Source organism: Zootoca vivipara, chromosome 12, assembly GCF_963506605.1.
Source record: "Zootoca vivipara chromosome 12, rZooViv1.1, whole genome shotgun sequence".
NCBI classification, from domain to species: Eukaryota; Metazoa; Chordata; class Lepidosauria; order Squamata; family Lacertidae; genus Zootoca; species Zootoca vivipara.
Genome location: NC_083287.1, coordinates 52,925,317 through 52,950,785, shown reverse-complemented (window position 1 = coordinate 52,950,785; position 25,469 = coordinate 52,925,317). Strand labels below are relative to the sequence as shown.

General features: G+C 49.5%; 1 protein-coding gene across 3 annotated transcripts in view; it reads right to left on the bottom strand.

Annotated features, from left to right (window-relative positions):
• ZBTB47 (zinc finger and BTB domain containing 47) overlaps positions 1–25,469 on the bottom strand; it is a 36,551-nt gene that overhangs the window by 10,157 nt on the left and 925 nt on the right. For 2 of the 3 annotated variants that reach the window (XM_035129966.2, XM_060280947.1), the window contains exon 2: positions 58–1,488. In XM_035129966.2, the coding sequence (XP_034985857.2) occupies positions 58–1,488 (1,431 nt within the window). Of the gene's footprint in view, positions 1–57; positions 1,489–2,115; positions 2,148–25,469 lie in introns of those variants that run through there. The other variant, XM_060280948.1, reaches the window with a different exon arrangement.

Sequence of the window (25,469 nt, the reverse complement as noted above, 5' to 3'; positions counted from 1 at the left end):
GCGAAGGGCGGCCTGGCTGAAATGTGGTGCCTCGAGGGGTGGCTGGCTCCCTCTCACCTGGATGTTCTTCTCGCAGTCCGTCTGGTGGTGCAGAAGCAGTTCACTCTCCAGCAAAAACCGCTTTCCGCACTTGTCGCAGATCTGCATGCGGCTGTGGGTGACGTTCATGTGCTTCTCCAGGTACCAGCGGTTGTTGAAAACCCGGGGGCACTTCTTGCAGGGGTAATGCTGCTTCTCCTCAAGCTTCACCTTCTGGCCCACCCCGTCCGGCTCCTTCTTCCTCTTCCGGCCTCTCTGGTCTTCCCCTTCCTCCTCCGCTTCCTCCGCTTCCTCGTCTTCCATCGCCACGGAAACCGTCTCCTGGGACCTGTTGGACGCGGCCGACTGGGCCGCTTTGGAGGGCCTGCTGGCCTTATGGGGCGGCCCAGACCTCTCCCTCTTGATCTCCGCCACTTCCTCGCCGTCTTCTTCCTCCTCCTCGTCCTCCTCCTCGGTGGTATCTTCCAGCTCTTCCTCTTCGCTGTGCTCCTCTTCCTCCTCCTCCTCCCCCACCTCGCCGTCATCCTCTTCCTCCTCTCCTTCCCCATTCTCTTCCTCCTCGCCATCCTCGTCCGCGCCATGCCCTTCCCCTTCGGGCCGCCCCATCACCGCGGTGATGCCGGCCGTCTGGTCGGTGGCCGGGGACTTCCCCTCCGTCCCTTTTGAGACGTTGAGGGTTTGATTGTTGAGGTTGACCTCCACGATGATCTGCTCTCCCCGGTTGTAAGAGCTTTGGCTGCCCAGGGCCACGCCGGGCTCTTCGCCCTCCACCTTGCAGATGGGCGGGCCGCCATCTTTCTCCTCCTTGTAATACTTCTTGCCAGCCACGGCGGGGAGGTTCTGGTTGCCCCCGCACGCTGCGCCATCCTCAACCCGCACCGAGTAGGGGTCGTTCCCTTCCCGGGCGTAGATCTTGGGATGCGGCGCCGGATCCATCTCCTGCTTGATGTTGCAGTAGTACTGCGACGGGACGCCCTTGCCGCAGCTGTCCGGAGGCAGCGCCATGTTGCTGGCCATGGCTAAACCGAGGGACCTGGTGCTGATCAGCTCCTGGCAGGAGGACGCGATGTCGCTCATCTGCAGGACGGCGGCCGCGTTCAGGACGTCCTGCACGTTGCAGGCATTGACCAGGAGCTTGGAGGTGTAGATGAAGTTGAGGATCTGCTGGAGGCCCTGGGAGGTCAAGGCCTCCAGGGAGAGCTCCACCCGCTGCAGCTGCTTGTTCTGGGTGAAGAGGGAGTGGAAGAAGTGGCTGTAGGCGGCCAGGACCCCCTTGTGAGCCGGGAAGACGTTCCTGTGCTGCAGCAGGACGATGTCCACGTCGCACAGGTCCGGTTGAAACAGGCGCTGCTCGTTCAGTCTGTCCATCAAACACGTGAAGTGGAGGGCTACATCCTCCACCAGAGAGTACTCGGCGGCCGGGTAGTCAGTTGTCTTTTCGACTATCAGCTGTGGGAAGAAAGGAGAGGAAGGTTAAGAAGCACCAGGTTATTGTTCTCCGAGGGCCTTCTGGAGGTTCCCTCACTGCGAGAAATGAGGTTACAGGGAACCAGGCAGAGGGCCTTCTCGGTAGTGGCACCCACCCTGTGGAACGCCCTCCCACCAGATGTCAAGAAAATAAACAACTACAGTGGTACCTCTACTTACAAATAACTCTACTTACGAATTTTTCTACTTACAAATGGAGTTCCGTCCAACATCTTGGATGTGGTTTAGATAGGATTTTTTGCGAATTTTTAGATAGGGTTGCTTCGACTTACAAATTTTTCTCCCAATGCATTCCTATGGGATTCGACTTACAATTTTTTTCGACTTACAAATGTGTGTTCGGAACGCATTAAATTCGCAAGTAGAGGTACCACTGTATCTGACTTTTAGAAGACATCTGAAGGCAGCCTTTTTTAGGGAAGCTTTTAATATTTGATGAATTACTGTATTTTATTATTTTGCTGGAAGCCACCCAGAGTGGCTGAGGAAAAGCCAGATAAGTGGGGTATAAATAATAAATTTATTATTATTATTATTATTATTATTATTATTATTATTATTATTTAAAGTGTGCTTAAACCACATTACCTTCTGCAGAGAGTCTTGGAAACTGTAGAGAAATGCAGTAAATAAATTGAGGGGCCAGCCAAATTAGGTCTGCTGGCTGTAGGCTCCCTACCCCTATCTTATCTTGAACGGACCCAGATTTCCCAGGGGGGAGGCAAGGGGAGGGAGAATCACACTTGAGGTTGGGGGGGGAACCCACAAAAAACCACACAGCCGCACCACTGACCGTCACACAGGGATCCTGTCAGCTATCACTCAGAAGATCCTTGCAAATGCACACCTTCTCCAAGGTAATTACAGCCCATTAAAAACGGCGACTCGTTTGCTTCATTAAGAGACCTCATTAGGATGAGTTAAGGCACACACTCTAGTGGGCTTTAACAATAATAATAAATTATTGCTAGGGGCAAAGTATCACCTCCAAAACTTTAAAGTCACATTGAAGAAGCACTTGGTTGCAACTTGCAACTGGTAAAGAGATGAAAAAAGTTCTTTGATGCAGAGCCGTAAATCTGCTCAAAAGAAAGAAGCTCTCTAGGGTTTCGATTGCAGACAGGTAGGGGGAGGCAGCTGGAGAAAGAGGTCGCCTGCAGACTGACAGTATTTTGCACGGGGGATTCAGTCCTGTCCCCCGTCTCCCCCCCCCCCAAATCTGGGATTGCACAGTTAGGGTAGATTAAAGTGTTCCCTTGCAAAACAACAACTCATTGAACAATAGAAAAGGGGGGTTGCAGTTAGGCAAGTAAAGGGGAAATGCAATAAACGTGAACAAATGATCAATGGGAGGGTGTAGCACTGCAACAAAAGGATATCAGGACGAATGTTCTTCATTGCATAACAAGGGAATGGAAGCTTGGGAGCCTAAGGGCCGCATTCCTTTTGAGGCGGTCTTCTGGGGGCCACGTGCTACAGGCAAAAGCAGACGGAGCGACGAATGCAAACATTGCCTTTGTATAGTATTCTAGTTTCTAAACACACTCAAACACACACACACAGAGAGATACACACAAACACCCCAGGAAGGCAAGAGGCGAGATCAGGATTCAAGGACACATTTCAGTCCGCCAAACAGAATCAAGGAAGGTGCAAAGCAAGGCTGGTGTGTTCTGCGGCCTGGGAGGAGAAGCCTCCCCCCTGGGCCCTGGGCGGTTGCCTCCGGAGAACAAGAAAGATAAATAAACGGCTGAAACTTCGTTACAGAAATAAGCCTCAAGCTGCCTCCTGAGCTTCTTCGGAACGACAGCAAAATAATCGACCAGAGCTGAGCGAGTGGGTTTTTGGCATCTCTTCCTTGGCAGCTGCCTTCCTCAAAAAAATCATTGCATAATCCGACCCTGATCTGAGCACACTCTCTCTCTCTCTCTCTCTCCTGCCTCTTTGGAGTTTATTCTTCCCTTCCTTAGTCTGACTTGATTCTGCAGTTGACAGTTTTTTGCAGCTGAGCTGCGTTGGCACGCAACTAGGGGACGCTTTATTATCTTTTTTTTGTTGTCGTTTTTAATTGCACAATCTAGCGCCGGGCAGCTCCGCTAGCTTTTTAAATGCTTCGGGGAGAAAGATCCTAAGCTGATCAACCAGATAGCGTAGAGAGGAAGAAAGAGTTATTAAAGCCATCTGGGGGGGAACGCGGGTGCCCCTTGCCAGCACACTATTGCGGAAAACGAGCCAGATTAAATAGCAGAGGGGGTCGCGGTGACCCACCAGTCTGCAATAGGAGCCTGCTGCCGGGCTGAAACTAAAGACCTTGCAAATTCTGGGTGGGCAAGTGAATCTGCTGGTCTGAAGAGAGTGGGCAAATCTATTGGCTGTAATAGTTCATAAACTTATAGAATTGCAGAGTAGGAAGGGAGCCTAAGGTGCCATCTAGACCAACCCCTTGCAATGCAGGAATATGCCATTGTTCCTTACAGGGATTGAACCTGCAACTTTGGCATTATCAGCACCACGCTCTAACCAACCGAGCTATTCTGGCACCCGTTTGGTGTAGCTTTCACAGACAAAGGCACTTTGTGGGATTAAGCAACAGGAGGAAGGTAATTCTTACGGCTTCGTTTGCTTTTCTTCCGTGTCTGCAGTACCCCTCAGAAAACCAGCAAGAGGGAAATATATCAGGAATAATCTCGGGAACCAGGTTCGCGTCTCCGCTCCTCCACATGCAGCTGCTGGGTGACCTTGGGCTAGTCACACTTCTCTGAAGTCTCTCAGCCCCACTCACCTCACAGAGTGTTTGTTGTGGGGGAGGAAGGGAAAGGAGACTGTTAGCCGCTTTGAGACTCCTTCGGGTAGTGATAAAGCGGGATATCAAATCCAAACTCTTCTTCTTCTTCAAGAGACAATGGAGTGTGCCTCCAGGGGTGAGGTCAAACCTCTGTGTTAGGAGCACTGAAGTGACCTCCCCGGGGCGCAAACCTGGGAAGTGTGTGTGGATGTCCTGGACTGCCCAGGCAACAAGACCCGCTTCTCGGCCTCGCCGATGCGGCCCAAAGGAAAGGAGAGCAAGACATTGGGCACTAGGCTTGGCTACAGGAGGCATACAAGGTGTCATCCAGCTTCTCTTAGGGGATCCACTCCGGATTTGTGTCTCTTCTCTCTCTCTCTTTTTGGCGATTCCTCATAGCCGAGAAACATTGCCTTCCATAAACACGAGTCCCATTTTAACAATGAGTCCGTAAGTGACTGTGGAGGCCAATTCTGGATCCACACGTCCTTCCACAGTGGGGACATTGGTTTCCGGGTGGGAGTTCATCATGGTGTGGATTTGCCAAGCGTGCCTTCCTCTTAGCACGTTTCTCCCTTGCGTCCTGAGTTCGAGTGTCTTCAAAGCCCATGACGCCTTTGGTAAAGGCTGTTCTCCAACTGGAGCACTCGCAGGCCAGTGTTTTCCAGATGTCAGTGTTTATACTACATTTTTTTTAGATTTGCCTTGAGACAGTCTTTAAACCTCTTTTGTTGACCACCAGCATTACGCTTTCCATTTTTAAGTTGGGAATAGAGTAGTTGCTTTGGAAGACGATAATCAGGCATCCGCACAACATGACCAGTCCAACGAAGTTGATGTTGAAGAATCATTGCTTCGACACTGTTGATCTTTGCTTCTTCCAGTACACTGACTTTAGTTTGCCTGTCTTCCCAAGTGATGTGTAAAATTCTTCAGAGACACCGTTGATGGAATCTTTCAATGAGTTGTGTGTCCCTCCTTGGGCTTTTGTTCTTTCAAGATATCCCACAAGGCAGCAGAGGTTTAGAATGAGAGTTTTCCTTCTCCTAGATGGGCTCCCTTCCCAGGAGGATGATCCCCGCCTGGCCCTCACTTCCCTCTATAGCACGTGCAAAAACCGCCTTCTTGACCAACCCTTGGTCTCGCCCCTCAATCTACCAATCACCTTAAAAAGGTTTCTTTCCCAAGACTCTTCCCAGCCTTTATTATTTTTAATCGCTGCTTGCATCATTTTCTGCATTTATTTTTTAGTCATTTCTGCTCTTGTTAAGCTGCTTTGGGTACTTCCTTAGTTAGAGGAGGGGAAATGGGCTACTAAAGGGTCCAAATAAATGAGAATAAGAACCCATGTTGCTAGGGTGGGCAGTAGGAACATAGCCTTAACACTAGGAACGTAGCCTTAACACTACAAAGAGAAGGTTAAGGGGGGATATGATAGCCATGTTCAAATATATGAAAGGATGTCATATGGAGGAGGGAGAAAGATTGTTTTCTGCTGCTCCAGAGAAGCGGACATGGAGCAATGGATTCAAGCTTCAAGAAAGAAGATTCCACCTAAACATTAGGAAGAACTTCCTGACAGTAAGAGCTGTTCGACAGTGGAATTTGCTGCCAAGGAGTGTGGTGGAGTCTCCTTCTTTGGAGGTCTTTAAGCAGAGGCTTGACAGGCATATGTCAAGAATGCTTTGATGGTGTTTCCTGCTTGGCAGGGGGTTGGACTGGATGGCCCTTGGGGTCTCTTCCAACTCTATGATTCTATGAACACTAGCTCCATGTTGTCTGTACTGGCTGGCAGCAGCTCTCCAGCATTTCAGGACCTGGGACCTTCTGGCAGTGAAGCAGAGCTTCCACCACTAAGCTATGTCCCCCGTAAGATCCCCACTGTGCCGTGCAAACGAGTCCTTGCAATATCGCGCAACCCTCGTTTTTGCACCACCCCTGAAACACACGCACCCTAATGGCATTTTGCTCGTGCAAAAGATTCTGCTGCTTTGAAGCACCCTTTATATGGCTCCGAGCCTGACGAGGCGAGACCAAAGACCCCATCCCAGGTCTTTGCCTCCGCTGTCTCAGCAAACGCTTCCCCCAAGGGAGTCGAATTAATAGTAGCTGATCCAAGTGCTTCCCTGCATCCCTCTGGGGCACGAGAGCAGCCCATGGAGATGTAGGAGGAAGCCCCGCTCGTGTGCAAAATCCTGTTGGTGCCGCCTTGCACCACTCCCAAGAGGCATTCAAGGTCACTCTGATCCCCGAGACTTCCCTCCCTCTCTCCCTCCCTCCCACATTCCCAGAGAAGGCCATTGTCACAGCTGAACAGCTGCCCAGAGTGACAGAAGCACAAACTTGTAAGCTAAAGTCCCCCCCACCCCACTCCCTGCCTGCCTGCATATTCACAGCCGGCCATTGCATGGAGGAAGAGGAGAAGTAGGTCCTTTACTCAAAGGGGTTTGCATTACAGAAAGTTCAAAGCATCTCCTGGCATCTCCTTTGCAAAGAGGTGTGAAAGCAAGCAGAAGTCAAGCAGACGGTTATTTCAGGGGGAAATCTAGCAACAGGTTCCCGGTACGTTTCCAAGCACAGTTCAAAGTGTTGGTGCTGACCTTTAAAGTAGGGTTACCAGACGTCCCCGTTTCCCGGGGACAGTACCCGGATTGGCGAATAAGCCCCCGGACAAATTCCAACCCCAGAATGTCCCCGGATTTCATATAATGTCCCCGGGAAACGCAGCACCGGCAGTCTCAGCAGCCCGGAGCAGTTGGCTCTGGCTGGCTTCAGGAGCTGCTCAGAAGCCCCCATAGGATGGTGGTGCAGCGGCTCTAAGATGCACCTTCCGGGCTGCCTCCACCTTCCCTGACCCCAGCAACTTGAGGGCATCCTGAGCAAGTTTGCAGATGACACCAAATTGGGAGGGGTGGCTAATACCCCAGAGGACAGGATCACACTTCAAAATGACCTTAACAGATTTGACAACTGGGCCAAAGCAAACAAGATGAATTTTAACAAGGAGAAATGTAAAGTACTACACTTGGGCAAAAAAATAAAATAAATGAAAGGCACAAATACAAGATGGGAGACACCTGGCTTGAGAGCAGTACATGTGAAAAGGATCTAGGAGTCTTGGTGGACCACAAACTTGACATGAGTCAACAGTGTGATGCAGCAGCTTAAAAAGCCAGTGCAATTCTGGGCTGCATCAATAGGAGTATAGCATCGAGATGAAGGGTAGTAATAGTACCACTGTATTCCGCTCTGGTCAGACCTCACCTGGAGTACTGTGTCCAGTTCTGGGCACCACAGTTCAAGAAGGATACTGACAAGCTGGAACGTGTCCAGAAGAGGGCAACCAAAATGGTCAAAGCCCTGGAAACAATGCCTTATGAGGAACGGTTTGGGAGCTGGGCATGTTTACTCAGGAGAAGAGAAGGTTAAGGGGTGATATGATAGCCATGTTCAAATATATAAAAGGATGTCATATAGAGGAGGGAGAAAGATTGTTTTCTGTTGCTCCAGAGAAGCGGACACAGAGCAATGGATTCAAACTACAAGAAAGAAGATTCCACCTAAACATTAGGAAGAACTTCCTGACAGTAAGAGCTGTTCGGCAGTGGAATTTGCTACCAAGGAGTGTGGTGGAATCTCCTTCTTTTGAGGTCTTTAAGCAGAGGCTTGACAGCCATCTGTCAGGAATGCTTTGATGGTGTTTCCTGCTTGGCAGGGGGTTGGACTGGATGGCCCTTGTGGTCTCTTCCAACTCTATGTTTCTATGATTCTAACTAAGCTGTGAAGGGAGGCTTCACGCTGCCTATCAGAGCTTCTGTGCAAGCAGGAGGGGCAGGGATCTCTCAGTTAGGCAACGGGAAGCCTCCCTTCACAGCTGAGGGATCCCCGCCCCCTCCTGCTTGCACGCAAGTAGGAATGGGATTGGGGCTGCCCCGATGGGAAGGGAGGCATTGCGCTGGCCGAGCCTCGCAGCCGCAGCTCTCATCCCTCCTTCTCCGCCTTCCATGCCGGACCCACCACGCACCGCTTCCCCACCATCACCAAAGAACCAACAACTCAGGGGCTGCCCAGGCTCATGAAGAAAGGAGATAGAAGCCTCGGAGGAAGGGGAAACATGGCGGTTGAGGTCGAGGCAGCGGCCGCCCCTCTGCCACCGCCATCGCTGCAGCATCAACATCCCAAACGCGTAGTATTTAATTAATTGATTGATTGATCAAAGTGTCCCCGGATTCATTGGAAAAAAAATCTGGTAACCTAAACAGCTTCAGCCCAGTATACCTGAAGGAGCGTCTCCACCCTCATCGTTCTGCCTGGACACTGAGGTGCAGCTCCGAGGGCCTTCTGGCGGTTCCCTCCCTGGGAGAAGTGAGGTGACAGCGAACCAGGCAGAGGGTCTTCCTGGCAGTGGCACCCTCCCTGTGGATCACCCTCCCATGAGATGTCAAGGAGATAAACAACTATACAACTTTTAGAAGACATCTGAAGGCAGCCCTGTTTAGGGAAGATTTTTGATGTTTGATTATGTTTTTATATCTGTTGGGAGCCGCCCAGATTGACTGGGGCAACCCAGTCAAATGGGTGAGGTACGAATAATAAAATTAGTATTAACAGCTGGAACCAGTGAAACTGACTGTTCTAATGAAAAATCCACAAAAATATAAATTAGGGGGGGTCATAGCTCAGTGGCAGAGCATCTGATTTGCATGGGGAAGGTCCCGGGTTCAAGTCCAGGCGTCTCTATGTAGCTCGGACAATGCCCCACTCTCTGAAACCCAAGAGAGCCACTGCCAGTTAAGTGTAGACCAGGTGTGGGCAACCTCTAGCCCCCCAGATGTTGCTGAACTACAACTCCCATCATCCCTGGCCGCTGACTATGCTCGCTGGGGTGGATGGGAGCTGTAGTTGGACTGCTGCAAAGCGGACCCTTGCCATTCGTACACTGTCTGCCTTGCATGATCAGGTATCCAAATAATGAAGGCCTTTTTACCATCTGCCCAGGCTTTTCATTATCATCAATCATCATGAGGTCGACTTGGGTTCCTGTCTCAATCCTGCTGAATTGCAGGGCTGTTGTTTTATCTCAGGCTTCCTCACCCTCGGCACCTCCAGATGTTTTGAGACTACAGTTCCCATCATCCCTGACCACTAGTCCTGCTGGCTAGGGATCATGGGATTTGGAGGCCAAAAACACCGGGAGGGCCGAGGTTGAGGAAGCCTGCTTTATCTTTGGTTTGTTTTTTAGCTGATGCTGCACTCCCCTTTTTATTAGCATTGCGTATCTCATTTCTGTCAACTTACTCATTTATTAACTATATCAGAGTGGTGTACAACGATTCGAAAACCAAACAGAAAAATCGCATTAAAATCAGCACAGAACAGTCCTTAAAATGACTGGCTACTCAAGGGACATTAAACAAAAAACAGTTAGGGTCTGTCAGCACAAAAACATTTTTTTTCAAGAGATGCTGGAAAGTCAAAAGCGAGGGTGCCCGCTGCAACTCTGCTGCTGGAAGAGAGTTCCACAGCATGGAACCGGCGACACCAAATGCCTTACTTTTAGCGGAAGACAATAGGGCTTCTGTAACATGGGGAACAACTAACAGTGCTTCTTCGGATGATATCAATGATTGAGCTTGGAACATAAGGACTTAAGGTACCCGGGACTCCAGTTGTTCATGGAGTATTCAATACATACAGTATTCAAGGCTTACAGCAGCTTATTCGTGTCACGGCAAACGGGTCCGTTTCTTGCAAACTAAAAGATGCGATGCAAAAGCAAAAATAAAAACGGAGAGGTAATGTTATGGGGTGTCTAGGGGAGAGCAGTGAAAAGTGTTGGTGCTGACCTTTAAAGCCCTAAATGGCCTCGGTCCAGTATACCTGAAGGAGCGTCTTCCACCTCCATCTCTCTGCCCAGACACTGAGGTCCAGTACCGAGGGCCTTCTGGCGGTTCCCTCGCTGCGAGAAGCCAAGTTACAGGGATCCAGGCAGAGGGCCCTCTCGGTAGTGGCACCTGCCCTGTGGAACGCCCTCCCACCAGATGTCAAAGAGAAAAACATCTACCAGACTTTTAGAGGACATCTGAAGGCAGCCCTGTTTAGGGAAGCTTTTAATCTTTAAGAAATTAGTGTATTCTAATATTTCTGTTGGAAGCTGCCCAGGGTGGCTGGGTAAACCCAGCCAGATGGGCAGGGTATAAATAATAAATTATTATTATATTATTATTATTATTATCCCCATAATGAACAGCACAGACCTAGCTATTACATATCACCTCTTATTCATAAAGGCAGTCTGGGCTATTTCATACCATCTGCCGTTATACAGTTAACAAGAAAGAAGTCATAGCATAGCAACCTGTGGTTGTTGCTGCTGGTGGTTTTGGGGGGGGGAGATTATCTGTGGTAACTGTTCAGGAATTTGTTGCTTTATTTTGCTCGAATAAATTAAGAGCGTGGGTATTTGAACCACCGCCAGCAATCAGGCTTTGATCCTTGCTCACGCTGAGCAAACCAGTTATTTGGGGAGATTACTTCTGTAGGAGAAGGTAGCTTAAATTTAACAGCAGGGAAAAAAATAAAAATAAAGCTGATGTGTCTGTATACATGATGCAAATTAAGCAAGTCGGCTAAAAATGTGCCGATTACACATTGTTTTTCAAGGTTCAGAGAACGAGAGAGAACTTTGGAGGGCAGTGAAATCTCTCTCAACCCGATCCCTGGAAATCTAGTAGTCACACATACACGCAAACTTCTAAGATTCCTCCAGGCAGTACTGCTGGCGGGCACTCTGGCCATGAGAACCAGACTCATTTTTAAAAGGCACAAGCTGAGATTCTCATGAAGCAGAGTTCCGCGCTGGATGCCAGTGAGATCTCAGAATTTGTTTGTTTAGTCGTTTAGTCATGTCCGACTCTTCGTGACCCCATGGACCATAGCACGCCAGGCCCTCCTGTCTTCCACTGCCTCCCACAGTTTGGTCAAACTCATGTCCGTAGCTTCGAGAACACTGTCCAACCATCTTGTCCTCTGTCGTCCCCTTCTCCTAGTGCCCTCCATCTTTCCCAACATCAGGGTCTTTTCCAGGGAGGCTTCTCTTCTCATGAGGTGGCCAAAGTATTGGAGCCTCAGCTTCACGATCTGTCCTTCCAGTGAGCACTCAGGGCTGATTTCCTTCAGAATGAATAGGTTTGATCTTCTTGCAGTCCATGGGACTCTCAAGAGTCTCCTCCAGCACCATAATTCAAAAGCATCAATTCTTCGGCGATCAGCCTTCTTTATGGTCCAGCTCTCACTTCCATACATCACTACTGGGAAAACCATAGCTTTAACTATACGGACCTTTGTCGGCAAGGTGATGTCTCTGCTTTTTAAGATGCTGTCTAGGTTTGTCATTGCTTTTCTCCCAAGAAGCAGGCGTCTTTTAATTTTGTGACTGCTGTCACCATCTGCAGTGATCAAGGAGCCCAAGAAAGTAAAATCTCTCACTCAGAATACATAGCTCCAAATAATGCAACTTCCTAATCATTATGGGGACGAACGCACAGGGCGCTGCTGAAATCTGAAAGCCTCAGAATGCACCATTGCTGGCTGCTCTGTCCGCAGCGACACCCAAATCTAAAAGCACAGTTCCGACTTCGCAGCCCTTTCTCATAACCCACCGATGGAGATGGGTGGAAATTCAGTTTGAAAGCTGAAGCTCCTGAAACTGCCCTTTCTGAAACAATAAGCGAGGGAAGACACAGCCATCCTTCAAAACTCGTACTTCTCTGAATGTCACAAGACGTGAACAAAAACACACACGCACACACAAAAAATTTGTACCCCGCTCATCTGATCGGTTTGAAAAGAGCCTACCAAAAATGATCATATTAAGGGAAACTGCTTTGAGGAGAAAATAAATTGTTCGTTATGCCAAATGGCAGACCGGCGTGTATATGCTAGGAGAATTCCGCACTAAGATGCTGACCGCTTTTGGTGAGGCGTATATATGAGGGACGCGGGTGGCGCTGCGGTCTAAACCACAGAGCCTAGGGCAGGCATCCCCAAACTTCGGCCCTCCAGATGTTTTGGCCTACAACTCCCATGATCCCTAGCTAACAGGACCAGTGGTCAGGGAAGATGGGAATTGTAGTCCAAAACATCTGGAGGGCCGAAGTTTGGGGGTGCCTGGCCTAGGGCTTGCCGATCAGAAGGTCGGCGGTTCGAATCCCCGCGACGGGGTGAGCTCCCGTTGCTCGGCCCCAGCTCCTGCCAACCTAGCAATTCAAAAGCACGTCAAAGTGCAAGTAGATAAATAGGTACCACTACAGCGGGAAGGTAAATGGTGTTTCCGTGTGCTGCTCTGGTTCTCCAGAAGCGGCTTAGTCATGCTGGCCACATGACCCGGAAGCCATCTGTGGACAAACACTGGCTCCCTCGGCCAATAACGCAGGATGAGCACCGCAACCCCAGAGTTGGTCACAACTGGACCTAATGGTCAGGGGTCCCTTTACCTTCATTCATACACACACACACACACACACACACACGAAGCTACAAACATGAATTTGACCAAACTGCGGGAGGCAGTGGAAGACAGGAGTGCCTGGCGTGCTATGGTCCATGGGGTCATGAAGAGTCGGACACGACTAAATAACAACAATATATATACACAGTGGTACCTCGCAAGACGAATGCCGAATTTTTCAGTGACTGGCAAGACAAATTCGTTTTGTGAAAAATTCATCTGGCGAATCACGGTTTCCCATAGGAATGCATTGAAATTTAATTAATGGGTTCCTATGGGCAAAAAAAGAAATGTCAATGCATTCCTATGCGAATCCGCGATTCGCAAGATGAATTTTTCGCAAAACGAATTGACTCACGGAACAAATTAAATTCGTCTTGTGAGGCACCACTGTACACACACACACACACACACACACACACACAGTGTGTGTGTGTGTGTGTGTGTGTGTGTGTATATGTATATGTATGTATATATATATATATATATATATATATATATATATATATATATAGCTAGATGTGGAAATGTGGAGAACTGAACATTGGATTGCAAAAATGAGCAGCAGAAACGGACATGTTGGGCTGCCACGAACCAACCCACCCACCCAACAGCGCTACGCAGGCTGCCCGTCTTCCTCCCAACGTATTGCAGGAACTGACCCAGCAAAGGCAGAAGGCTCTCCTTTAAAAGGGGACCTAAGGTGCCACAACCCTTCCGAGGGCACCTAGCTTTTATGCACTCTGCAAAACTCTCCCTTTCTGCGGCCCACCAGCTCTGAAAGGAAGACACTGGAGGCCTGCAGCTCTCCTCTTGGCGTTCCCCCAAAGCCCAGAGGCCTTGGAGGGGCCTGCGAGGGAGAGCAGCCAGCCTTGCTTATCCAGGGTCGGCTGCGGTCCAGGCTCTTCAGCGAGGCCGAGTGAAGGTCAACAAGAAGAGATTTTGAGGCGGGCAGGCTGGCTGGCCTCATCCCGTCTCCGTCAACAGGGTTTTACGAGGGGGAGATGCATGAGGGGTTATAGCAAGTTCACTATGTGCAAAGTGCTTGGGGGACGGACGGACTTCTTTTCTTTCTAAAAGGGGGGCATGGCAGGAGTGAAAAAGGACGGAGGATAGAACCAGACAGGAGGGAGAAAAGGAGGTAGCCGCCAAAAAAACGGCCTCAGATTGCAACCGCCTTCTCTACGTAATAGGTAGCTGTGAACCAGAGATGGGGAAACTCAGGGCCAGGGGCCAAATGTGGCCCTCAGGACCCTCTGCCTGGCCCTCATAACCCTCCTCAGGCTACACCCCTCACTGACAAGAGGCGTCGCCAGAATTCAAGGACACATTCCCGGGAGGCGGAAACGAAGCCAAGCGAGACACAATTGCAAACCATGGTTTAGTGTTACATGAACCAGCCCCAAGGAGGCTGTCCGCCCCACCCCCCTCCTCTAGGTGCTTCCGCTATTTTGAAGTAGGATGCAACCGCACACTGCAAAATGGTAGGCAAGGGCAAAGCGTGGTTTGCCCATTCGGACATGCCTGGAAACCAGGTTGCCCAGAACTGTGGCTCCTAAGCTGAAGGAGGAGGCAGTATATACAAGGATGAAGCTCCTCAGGGACCCCCTTTATTAGGTGACTTGTACTTGTAAATGTGGTCTAGATTTATTAGGTGTACCTCGCAAGACGAATGCCCTGCAAGACGAATTTTTCGCAAGACGAATGCGTCTTACGATCTGATGGTGACTCACAAGACGAATTCGTTTTGCGAAAAATCCGTCTTGCGAATCGCGGTTTCCCATAGGAATGCATTGAAATTTAATTAATGTGTTCCTATGGGCAAAAAAAGAAATTTCAATGCCTTCCTATGGGAAACCGCAATTCGCAGGGCGATTTTTTCGCACCACTGTACTTGTAAATGTGGTCTAGATTAGAAGAGAGCGATGACAACTAACAGGGGAAAGAACTGCAAAAACAAAACAAACAAAAAACCCCACTGCATTTTCTTTTTCCACGCAGACAAGCAAACGGAGAAGTGACAAGAGCCTTCATCTTTCAGAACTGTGGGGGAAATCGCAGCGAAGCATTCAGTGAAAAACATTTGAAGAACGCCTAATGTTTTGACACATTGAGTTCACAGGGAAAGAGGGTTTGCCTTGTATCCTGTTGCCGCAGATGTATGGTATGACAAGCCGGGATCTTTCAAACAAAACCTTATCAGCTCACTCACAGCACAGCCCAAACTCCTGTTTTTTCTCATCGGAGAAGTCAGCTGGGGAACCAAGAACCTACAAATAAGAGTTGCCACCTTTGGGTTTCAAAAGTTCCACCACCATGGGGGCAGAATTCCTTAGTGGCTTAGCTCATTTTTTAATTGAAGCCATGCCTCTGAGCTTGCACAGAGTACATTTCCCTTGAGAGTCAGTGTGATTTAGCGACTGAAGGAAAGAACTAGACATGGGACATTGGGTTTCAAATCCCCACTCTGTCTTGAAAGATCACAATATGACTCCAGTATTATTATTATTATTATTATTATTATTATTATTATTATTATTATTACCCCCTCCTTCCACAATACAGTGGACCCTCGGGTTATGTTACTTTTGGGTAACGTAACTTTCAGGTTGCGAGCGTGACAAACCCGGAAGTGTATACTTCCGGGTTTTGCCGCGCGCGCATGCGCAGAAAGGCTCTATGAGCTTTGCGCATTCACAGAAGTGCTCTGCGTGCTGTGCGTGTGCACAGAAGCGGCACTTCATGTTGCAGACTTTTCGGGGTATATAAGGACCCCGGAACGAATTAAGTTCGTATCTGAAGGGTCCACTGAACCCAATAAACCCCTCCTTCCACAATACATTTAAAAGGGCATCGGATGTCAATCAGCCCAAGGCCCGGTTGGAAAGGAACATTTTTGCCTGGCACCTAAAGGTGTATAATGAGGACGCCAGGTGAACTTTTCCGGGGAGAGCATTCCACAAATGGGGAGCCACTGCAAAAAAAGGCCCGTTCTTGCGGTGCTGCCCTCAGGACCTCTCATGGAGGAGGCAAATGAAGAAGGACCTCAGAGGATGAACCAGGTAGGTTCATATGGAAAGAGGCGGTTCTTGAGGTATTGCGATTCTGGGTCGTTTAAGGCTTTAAAAGTCAAAACCAGGACTTTGAATTGAGCCCGGAAACTAATTGGTAGCCAATGCAGTCGGACCAGGATCAGTGCAATATGAACTTCCTGACAGTAAGAGCTGTTCGGCAGTGGAATTTGCTGCCAAGGAGTGTGGTGGAGTCTCCTTCTTTGGAGGTCTTTAAGCAGAGGCTGGACAGGCATATGTCAAGAATGCTTTGATGGTGTTTCCTGCTTAGCAGGGGGTTGGACTGGATGGCCCTTGTGGTCTCTTCCAACTCTATGATTCTATGATCCTTGGACCCGACTAGTGACTTCTTCAATGGGTCTTTGTTCCTGGCTCACCTCAGACTGCTGCTCATGGCCCAGATCTGAAAAATAGGCGATGCGGATAAGTAATTTACACTCAGGACTTAGTGGTCTTTCCAAGGTGGGGGTTCTTTTTAGAGTCCAAATATATTAAAGGATGTCATATAGAGGAGGAAGAAAACGTTGTTTTCTACTGCTCCAGAGAAGCGGACACGGAGCAATGGATTCAAGCTACAAGAAAGAAGATTCCACCTAAACATTAGGAAGAACTTCCTGACAGTAAGAGCTGTTCGGCAGTGGAATTTGCTACGAAGGATTGTGGTGGAGTCTCCTTCTTTGGGGGTCTTTAAGCAGAGGCTTGACAGGCATATGTCAAGAATGCTTTGATGGTGTTTCCTGCTTGGCAGGGGGTTGGACTGGATGGCCCTTGTGGTCTCTTCCAACTCTACGATTCTATGCTCAAACCATCTTGCCCTGGTAAGCGTAGCTGCTGATTTCTGCACTAGGTGAAGTTTCCGAGCCATCTTCGGAGGCAGCCCTACGTATAACGCATTGCAATTATCTAACCTGGAGTTTACCAGAGCATAGACAACGGTAGTTAGGCTGTCCCTGTCCAGATAAGGATGCACCTGGGCCACCAGCCAAAGCTGATGGAAGGCACTCCGGGCCACCTGAGCCTTCCAGGATTCAGGGGGAGGCGGGGAACGGGTTTTTAAAGTGTGTATGCAGCCAAAGTTAAGAGTCCAAAACTTATAAGGATCCAGTCAAAAGGAACCAGAGTAGTTTAGGTCTCCCTTCCTGCTTGCCTTTTGCTCTCTTCAGGAAGAAGCCACTGCTCCAGCAAATCAATTTGGGGCAGCCCGCTTTCTGCACCAAGGACTCCCTCCCCATGTTCCTTTGCAGGGCGACTCTGCTTCGGGCTCTCCTCGGCCCACCCCTGGCAGCGGCAATCTCTCGCGCTCCCGAGCTCAGCGGCGTGCTAATTCGAGCTAAACGATTATTGCCCTCCCTTCCTTCAAAAGCCTGGCACTTGACTGCCATTTCCAGAAAAGTGCTCAAATTACTAGCTGCGTTATTAAGGGCACAAAGCCACGTCTCTGGCAATCGCATAATGGCACACTTTTATTAAAAGAGCAGGAGAGAAGGGGAGAGAGAGAAGCAGAGAGCGAGGAGGGCTTTGCGCCATCGTCGTGAGATCGGTGGATCAGGGTTCCGCCACCCGGAACAGCTTTCCTAGAGAGCCCAGATTATTTAAAAAATTAAAAAATCCCTTTTTACATAACAGGGTTTTTGCTCGTCGCCACGCACACACAGGCAGAACCGCAGGAGAAAGGCCCGCTCGCATTCTCCAAGTGCCGTTAATCCCACGGTTTGCCCTGAAAAGCACGTTAGCCTCGCGGGGCCCAGCCTTGCAGGCTTGGCAAACGCCAAAGACTCCCACCGGCTTGATGCGAGTGCCAGGGTTATGCTTGGAATGCGAGGCCTGCGCTGGAGGCTGGAAGGAACAGTTGCAAAAGACGCCAGTCCAGAGGCACTGCAAAGCTTCTCTTCTTTTTCTTGAGCCTGAAAAGAGGTCTCCACTGCGACTGCTTCTCTGGAAGAAGGGGGCCATTTCTACTACTACTCCACCAGCAGCTGGGACCTCAGTAGGGATGTGTGTGTGTCTGTGTGCGCACGCAGCTTCCAAGATACGACCACGAAGGCCAGCGGATGAAGTAACAGACCTGTTTCTAAGCCACCAGGTTAGATAGTTAAAACCACTTCCGCATCACACGGAGGTGGTGTTGTGGGCATGGCCTGACCAAATTCTCGCGATGGGGGCTGAGAGCTCAGCCCCCTCGTGAAATGGGAGTTCCCGCCTCCGTCATACCTGACCAACCAATAGGGTCGGCTGGGAGGCGGGGCTTCCCCTTTTAAATTAAGCTGGAGGTGGGAACACAGCCTCTTTCGCCCCAACACCCAGCCAGAACGGATCACCCACCCACCCACCCACCCTTTAGGCTAGGCAGGTTAGGCCGACGCTGCTATGGACTTCGGTTGGTCGCCTTGGTTGGCCAGGGGGCCGGGTAGGACTTTTTCCACTTGGACTAGCCAAACTGGTTTTTTCGCCTACCTCATAGCAATTCGTCACAACTTGGTTTGGCGGTTAGGCATTGGAAATTTGCATAAATAAAGATGGGGGGCAGATTGCGTCATCCTCTGCCTGAAATTGGAGATTTAATCCCGTTAAAGGGGTTCCGGGGGCGGTAGCTTTGTCCTGAGCCTACGGAGGTCAGGGCCTTATGGCACCCCCCCAACGGTGGCCACAGGAGGTGTCCCAGTAGATGTACATCGCTGGGCTCCTTTCTGGTGGTTAATTTCTCCCAGACTGTAACACACGGGTTACAGTCGGATATAGTCGGTTAGGGTCCAATGCCTAAGCCAATACCGCTCAACATTCGCAACCAATAAAGTTGTGGCCTTTTCGCCCACTTAAAATTCAATTCACTGTGTCTTGCGTCTTATTTCCTGGGGAGGGAGGGACATTGCCACACAATAGATGGTTCACACGGCCAAATGCAAAAAAAAGTATTTCCTGAGCAAATAATAATAATAATAATAATATATTTATACCCCGCCCATCTGGCCGGGTTCCCCCAGCCACTCTGGGCGGCTTCCAACAAAATACAGAAATCCATCACACATTAAAAGCTTCCCTAAACAGGGCTGCCTTGAGATGCCTTCTAAAGGTCTGGTAATTGTTGTTCTCTTTGACCTCTGGTGGGAGGGCGTTCCACAGGGTGGGTGCCACTACCGAGAAGGCCCTCTGCCTGGTTCCCTGTAACTTGGCTTCTCGCAGCGAGGGAACCGCCAGAAGGCCCTCGGCGCTGGACCTCAGTGTCCGGGCAGAACGATGGGGTTGGAGCAAAATAAAAAAATTCCTTCAGTAGCACCTTAAAGACCAACTAGGTTTATATTTTGGTATGAGCTTTCGTGTGCATGCACACTTCTTCAGATACACTAGAAACAGAAGTGTCAGACCCTATATATATACAGAGGGTGATGGGGTTGGAGACGCTCCTTCAGGTATACTGGACCGAGGCCGTTTAGGGCTAGAAAGGTCAGCACCAACACTTTGAATTGTGCTCGGAAACGTACACACGTATAAAAGAAGCATATCTGGAAGAAGGGGCCTAGCCCAGTCTTTTCCCTGACATGTTGGTTTTCTGCACCTGGGGACCTCCTTCCCACATGGAATTGCTCAACAGCACTTGTGTTACGCTCCAGAAACACACCTACGATATTATCCGCTGTTTGAAAAAGTTAGGTCTGAGTGGCAGCTGGAAAGAAGCCTACCAGCATGGCGGATGGGGGACGCTCAGAGGCAAACGCCGAGGTTGATCGCAGTGTGTTATCAAAGGTTATGGCATCCCAGGGTTGAGTGCTTCAGAGCATGCACAGAGTTACTCTTCAGCTTTTTTTCCTGAGAGACCTCTGGTCCGAGTGCCTAACTTAGCACCTTCCCCTTTTGTGAAGGAAGGGATAGAGACTGCCTGGGTGAGCCTTGGGTTCCCCAGATGTTGTTGAACTACAGTTCCCATCATCCCCCTGACCACTGGGTAAGCTGGCCGGGGATGATGGGAGTTGTAGTCCAACAACAACAACAACAACAACAACAACAACAACTTATTATTTATACCCTGCCCATCTGGCTGAGTTTCCCCAGCCACTCTGGGCGGCTTCCCTAAACAGGGCTGCCTTCAGATGTCTTCCAAAAATCTGGTAGCTTCACATCTGATGGGAGGGCGTTCCACAGGGCGGGCACCACCACCGAGAAGGCCCTCTGCCTGGTTCCCTGCAACTTGGCTTCTCGCAACGAGGGAACCGCCAGAAGGCCCTCGGTGCTGGACCTCAGTGTCCGGGCAGAACGATGGAGGTGGAGACGCTCCTTTAGGTATACTGGACCGAGGCCATTTAGGGCTTTAAAGGTCAGCACCAACACTTTGAAGTGTGCTCTGAAACGTACTGGGAGCCAATGTAGATCTTTCAAGACCGGTGTTATGTGGTCTCGGCGGCCGCTCCCAGTGACCAGTCTAGCTGCTGCATTCTGGATTAATTGCAGTTTCCGGGTCACCTTCAAAGGTAGCCCCACGTAGAGCACATTGCAGTAGTCCAAGCAAGAGATAACTAGAGCATGCACCACTCTGGCAAGACAGTCCGCGGGCAGGTAGGGTCTCAGCCTGCGTACCAGATGGAGCTGATAAACAGCTGCCCTGGACACAGAATTGACCAGCACCTCCATGGACAGCTGTGAGTCCAAAATGACTCCCAGGCTGCACATCTGGTCCTTCAGGGGCACAGTTACTTCATTCAGGACCAGGGAGTCCTCCACATCTGCCCGCCTCCTGTCCCCCACAAACAATACTTCTGTCTTGTCAGGATTCAACCTCAATCTGTTAGCCGCCATCCATCTTCCAACTGCCTCCAGGCACTCACACACCCGGGGACCTTGAAGAACACAGAATCCTGCACTTTAGCTTGCTTGCCTTGGGAAGAGAACATCCCAGTGCAAAGACAAAGCTGTCACTTGATTGGGAATGGGGTGGAATATGCAGAAGCGCAACAACTCTTTTTGGCTCGCCATCAAAGCAGCGGCTGTACAGCACCACACACACACACACACACACACACACACACACACACACACAGTCTTCCTAAATGCACCTCTGCACCACAGAACCAGACGCCTCTATAACTTGTTGCATAGCTGGTCTCCATGTGGTGGCACAATTGCAAACACACAGGCTGTTTATTTACGGCAGCTTAGGCTGAGAGGCAGCAAGCATCGTGGCCCAGTAGAGGTTCAAACCCTGGTCTCTCAGATCTTAGTGCAATGCTCTCGCCACTAGGCCACACTGTCTCCACCATGCAGGCAGCCGCCATCTTCCCTTGATGTGCTCGTGCACTCACAATGGCTCTACTGGAACTCCCCTTGCCACTTCTGCCCACGGCCTTGTGTCCTCCTAGCAAGAGCCGCAAAGGGGTAGTATGCGCACTCTGGTCAAGCCTGTAAAAAAGTAGATCTGGGGGTGGGGGGTGGCATGGGAAAGAAGGGGTTGTGAATCGAGGAAGTCCCCTCCCCTGCAATATAGGGACAATACTAACCTAACAGGGCAGGTGCAAAGATTACTAGATCATGTCTGGCCACTGCTTTGAGCACTACGTGAATTCTAAGCAGGATAATCACATTTTCTCTATCTCCCAAGTAAAAGGAAGAGGGCGGCCATAGCTGAATGCCTTGTTCCACAGAGTACAGAACTCCTTTACTGCTAAAATTAAATGTGAGATTCAGCATAAATGCTCTGCTGGTTATAGCTGGCGCCCACAATGAAGCAAGTAATTGTTTGATGTTCACCAAATGCTTTTTGTTGGCATTTTTAGTAGGAATAATTAATAATAATAATAATAATAATAATAATAATAATAATAATTTTATTTTATACCCCGCCCATTTGGCTGGGTTTCCCCAGCCACTCTGGGCGGCTTGCAGCAAAATATTAAAATGCAATGGTCTGTTAAACATTAAAAGCTTCCCTAAACAGGGCTGCCTTCAGATGTCTTCTAAAAATCTGGGAGCTGTTTTTCTCTTTGGCATTTGGTGGGAGGGCGTTCCACAGGGCCACTACCAAGAAGGCCCTCTGCCTGGTTCCCTGTAACTTGGCTTCTCGCAGCGAGGGAACTGCCAGTAGGCCCTAGGTGCTGGACCTCAGTGTCAGGCTGAACGATGGGGGTGGAGATGCTCCTTCTATACTAGACCGTGTTCACTCATTTGGAGCCCTTTGAGATTTTTTTTTTGGGGGGGGGGGAGACATTTAAGAAATGCTTCTCCAAATCCCTCATTTGCTGCCTGCTCTTTCTTTGACCTGCCAGGGGTTCAGAAGCTTTTAAAATGTGGGATGGCCTTCTTCCTCGAGACAGTGCTCCTAGCCAATCAGGGATCACTTAGTGGACAGGATGACATCATGATAAAAGGCAACCAATCAGATCTGACCTGGAAAGGATGCCAAAGAAGTGGGGTGGGGGATACGAAACAGAGCCAGCCCAATGGACAGACATGTTTCCTGCACATACCCTCCAACTCCCGGATTGAAAAATCTGGGATCAGCGGCGGCGCGGCACCAGAAGTCACTTCTACGCGGCGGCGCAGCACTGGAAGTCGCTTCTACGCGTGTCCAGACATGCGTAGAAGCGACTTCTGGTGCCGGCACCGCCCGTTTTCCAGTGCCCAGACATGGGCAGAACGGCACCGGAAGTTGCACAGACAGCTGGGAGCCAGGACATGGCCGCCGGCAGGAGCTTTACGGGATATTTATGGGATATAATCAATTCGGGATAACAGCGGAAAACGGTAACAAAATACGGGGGTTTCCCACGAAAAACGGGAGACTTGGCAGCTATGTTCCTGCAATGCTTGACTCTCGCTCTGAATGGACAAACACATTTGGCACCTTTTGACATCGACATACCGAAAGAAAAAGGAAAAACCCAAAGAGGGAAGCCTTTTTGCCAGGGCCAAAAATACCCCTCTATTTGGCTAGCCAAGAAGCAACCGCACCCCACAAAAAAAAACCAACAGCAACAAATAAATAAAATACCAACAAGGTAGAACCATGATCACATCCTAGCCAGGCCAAATCACTCAAGGAGGGCAAACAACATGGTGTGTGGACATGCCCAGAGGCCAGAGAAACCCAGAGGACCAGATACAGCCCTGAGGCTCTTCCCCCATATGCTATACTTTTACATGCACATATATATATATACACACACACACACACACACATACATACACACACACACACACTTGCCATGAGCTACTAGGATTTGTGGACAGCTACCCCACATGACAAACCCCTGAATGACAAGAGGTAGCTTCTCAGGACCTTCAGGTCCTGGGCTGATTCCACCCACCCAGGTTAGCCATCGGATCTTCCAAGACAGGAAGTAGGATAAGAGGGCTTCTTGTATGAACTGAGCCTTGCTTGAGCCAAAAAGGTCTTCCTTTAGTATAGCATCTCGATCAAGGGAAGTAAGAGTACCACTGTATTCTGCTCTGGTCAGCCCTCACCTGGAGTACTGTGTCCAGTTCTGGGCACCACAGTTCAAGAAGGATACTGACAAGCTGGAACGTGTCCAGAAGAGGGCAACCAAAATGGTTAAAGGCCTGGAAACGATGCCTTATGAGGAATGGCTTAGGGAGCTGGGTATGTTTAGCCTGGAGAAGAGAAGGTTAAGGGGTGATATGATAGCCATGTTCAAATATATAAAAGGATGTCATATAGAGCAAGGAGAAAGGTTGTTTTCTGCTGCTCCAGAGAAGTGGACACTGAGCAATGGATTCAAGCTACAAGAAAGAAGATTCGACCTAAACATTAGGAAGAACGTCCTGACAGTAAGAGCTGTTCAACATTGGAATTGCTGCCAAGGAGTGTGGTGGAGTCTCCTTCTTTGGAGGTCTTTAAGTGGAGGCTTGACAGGTATATGGCAAGAATGCTTTGATGGTGTTTCCTGCTTGGCAGGGGGTTGGACTGGATGGCCCTTGTGGTCTCTTCCAACTCTATGATTCTATGATCCTTGGACCCGACTAGTGACTTCTTCAATGGGTCTTTGTTCCTGGCTTACTTCAGACTGCTGCTCATGGCCCAGATCTGAAAATCAGCGATGCAGATAAGTAATTTACACTCAGGACTTAGTGGTCTTTCCAAGGTGGGGGTTCTTTTTACAGTCCAAGATGACGTTAGACTATAACTCTCATTGTACCTGGCCATCCTGGCTGGAGTCCAACTACATCTGGACTCCCCCGAGGCCATTGAGGGTCTTAAATGTTATTTCTTTAGGCTGGTTTTCCCTCAAAACTGTTGCACCTCCAATACAGAGGATCCATCTTACAATCGAAAGTAAACTTGATGAGAATCATAGAATCATAGAGTTGGAAGAGACCACAAGGGCCATCCAGTCCAACCCCCTGCCAAGCAGGAAACACCATCAAAGCATTCTTGACATATGCCTGTCAAGCCTGTGCTTAAAGACCTGCAAAGAAGGAGACTTTACCTTTACCCCCAAGTCAATTACAGGGGTGCATAGGGGGAGTGGAAGCCCTACTCACACAGAAGCCTTTCTGTGAGTTTCTGCTGACAGGACTAGCTAGCCAAATCCCACCCATTACTCCTATTCGCATTATTCCTTCACCAGCAGATCCCAGGGCGGGTTGGAACAGTTAGAAACCCTGCATTAAGAACAGCTAAAACAAATCACAGTCACGGGAACAGGTCCTGAAAACACACACCTCAAGAGTCACAAGGCCAGGGTAGAAAAAGGTGTGTCTTTAGCACCTTAGATGGCTGAATTCAGGAGGTTAAACCACTGGCCAAAGGAGGTTATTCCGAGTGACACCAGATGACCTAAGAATTTAGCCTGCCCTGCGATGATGGTCCGTTCACACATGCCAGCCAGCTTGACAGTGCTGCAATTGTGGAGCGTTTGCGTGACAAACAAGCTCTACGATGCAGGCCAAAGTATGCAAAGACTGAAAGATCTGAGTTTTGGATTACAGCTTTTCCACACCAAAAAAACCCCCATCACCACCACCCCTATTTGCAAACCAGATGTAGAACTTACACACACACACACACACACACACACACACACACACACAACCGAAACCCAGAAATCCATATACAACTTTTCGGTTCCGGATCCTACCCATGGTTAAGATTTCTACCTTGGGAAGATCTGCACTGCTGAAGAACTGTAGGCCTTTCTTGCAATCCAGGGCTTCTCATGGCTAAATAACCCTTTCAGCGCCTCTCATCCCAAGCATCCAGATAGTGTCACTTCCAATAAAATGTATATTCCTGATCTTGTCCCTGCCCGTGAGCCGTGTGTGTGTGTGTGTGTGTGTGTGTTATAAGGCTCCAGCCGTCCTTCTTTTAAGCTGGCACCTTCTCGCAATTGCAAGTGCAAAGCCTCCGACCTTTTCATTGCAGAAACACACCTTCATTTCTGCAAAAGGAGGAAAGGGAGAAGTGTGGCATGGGGGAGGGGGCGGAATCCCCCTCAAAACCAACGCAAACTTGAGCAGACTTGATAGATAAAAGGGGAGGGGGGGTTGAGAGAGGAAACGTGTCACAAATCCGATAGCGACCCTCTTGCAATTCAATACCTCCAAGCAGATGGGGTTTTTTCCTCTCTCTCTC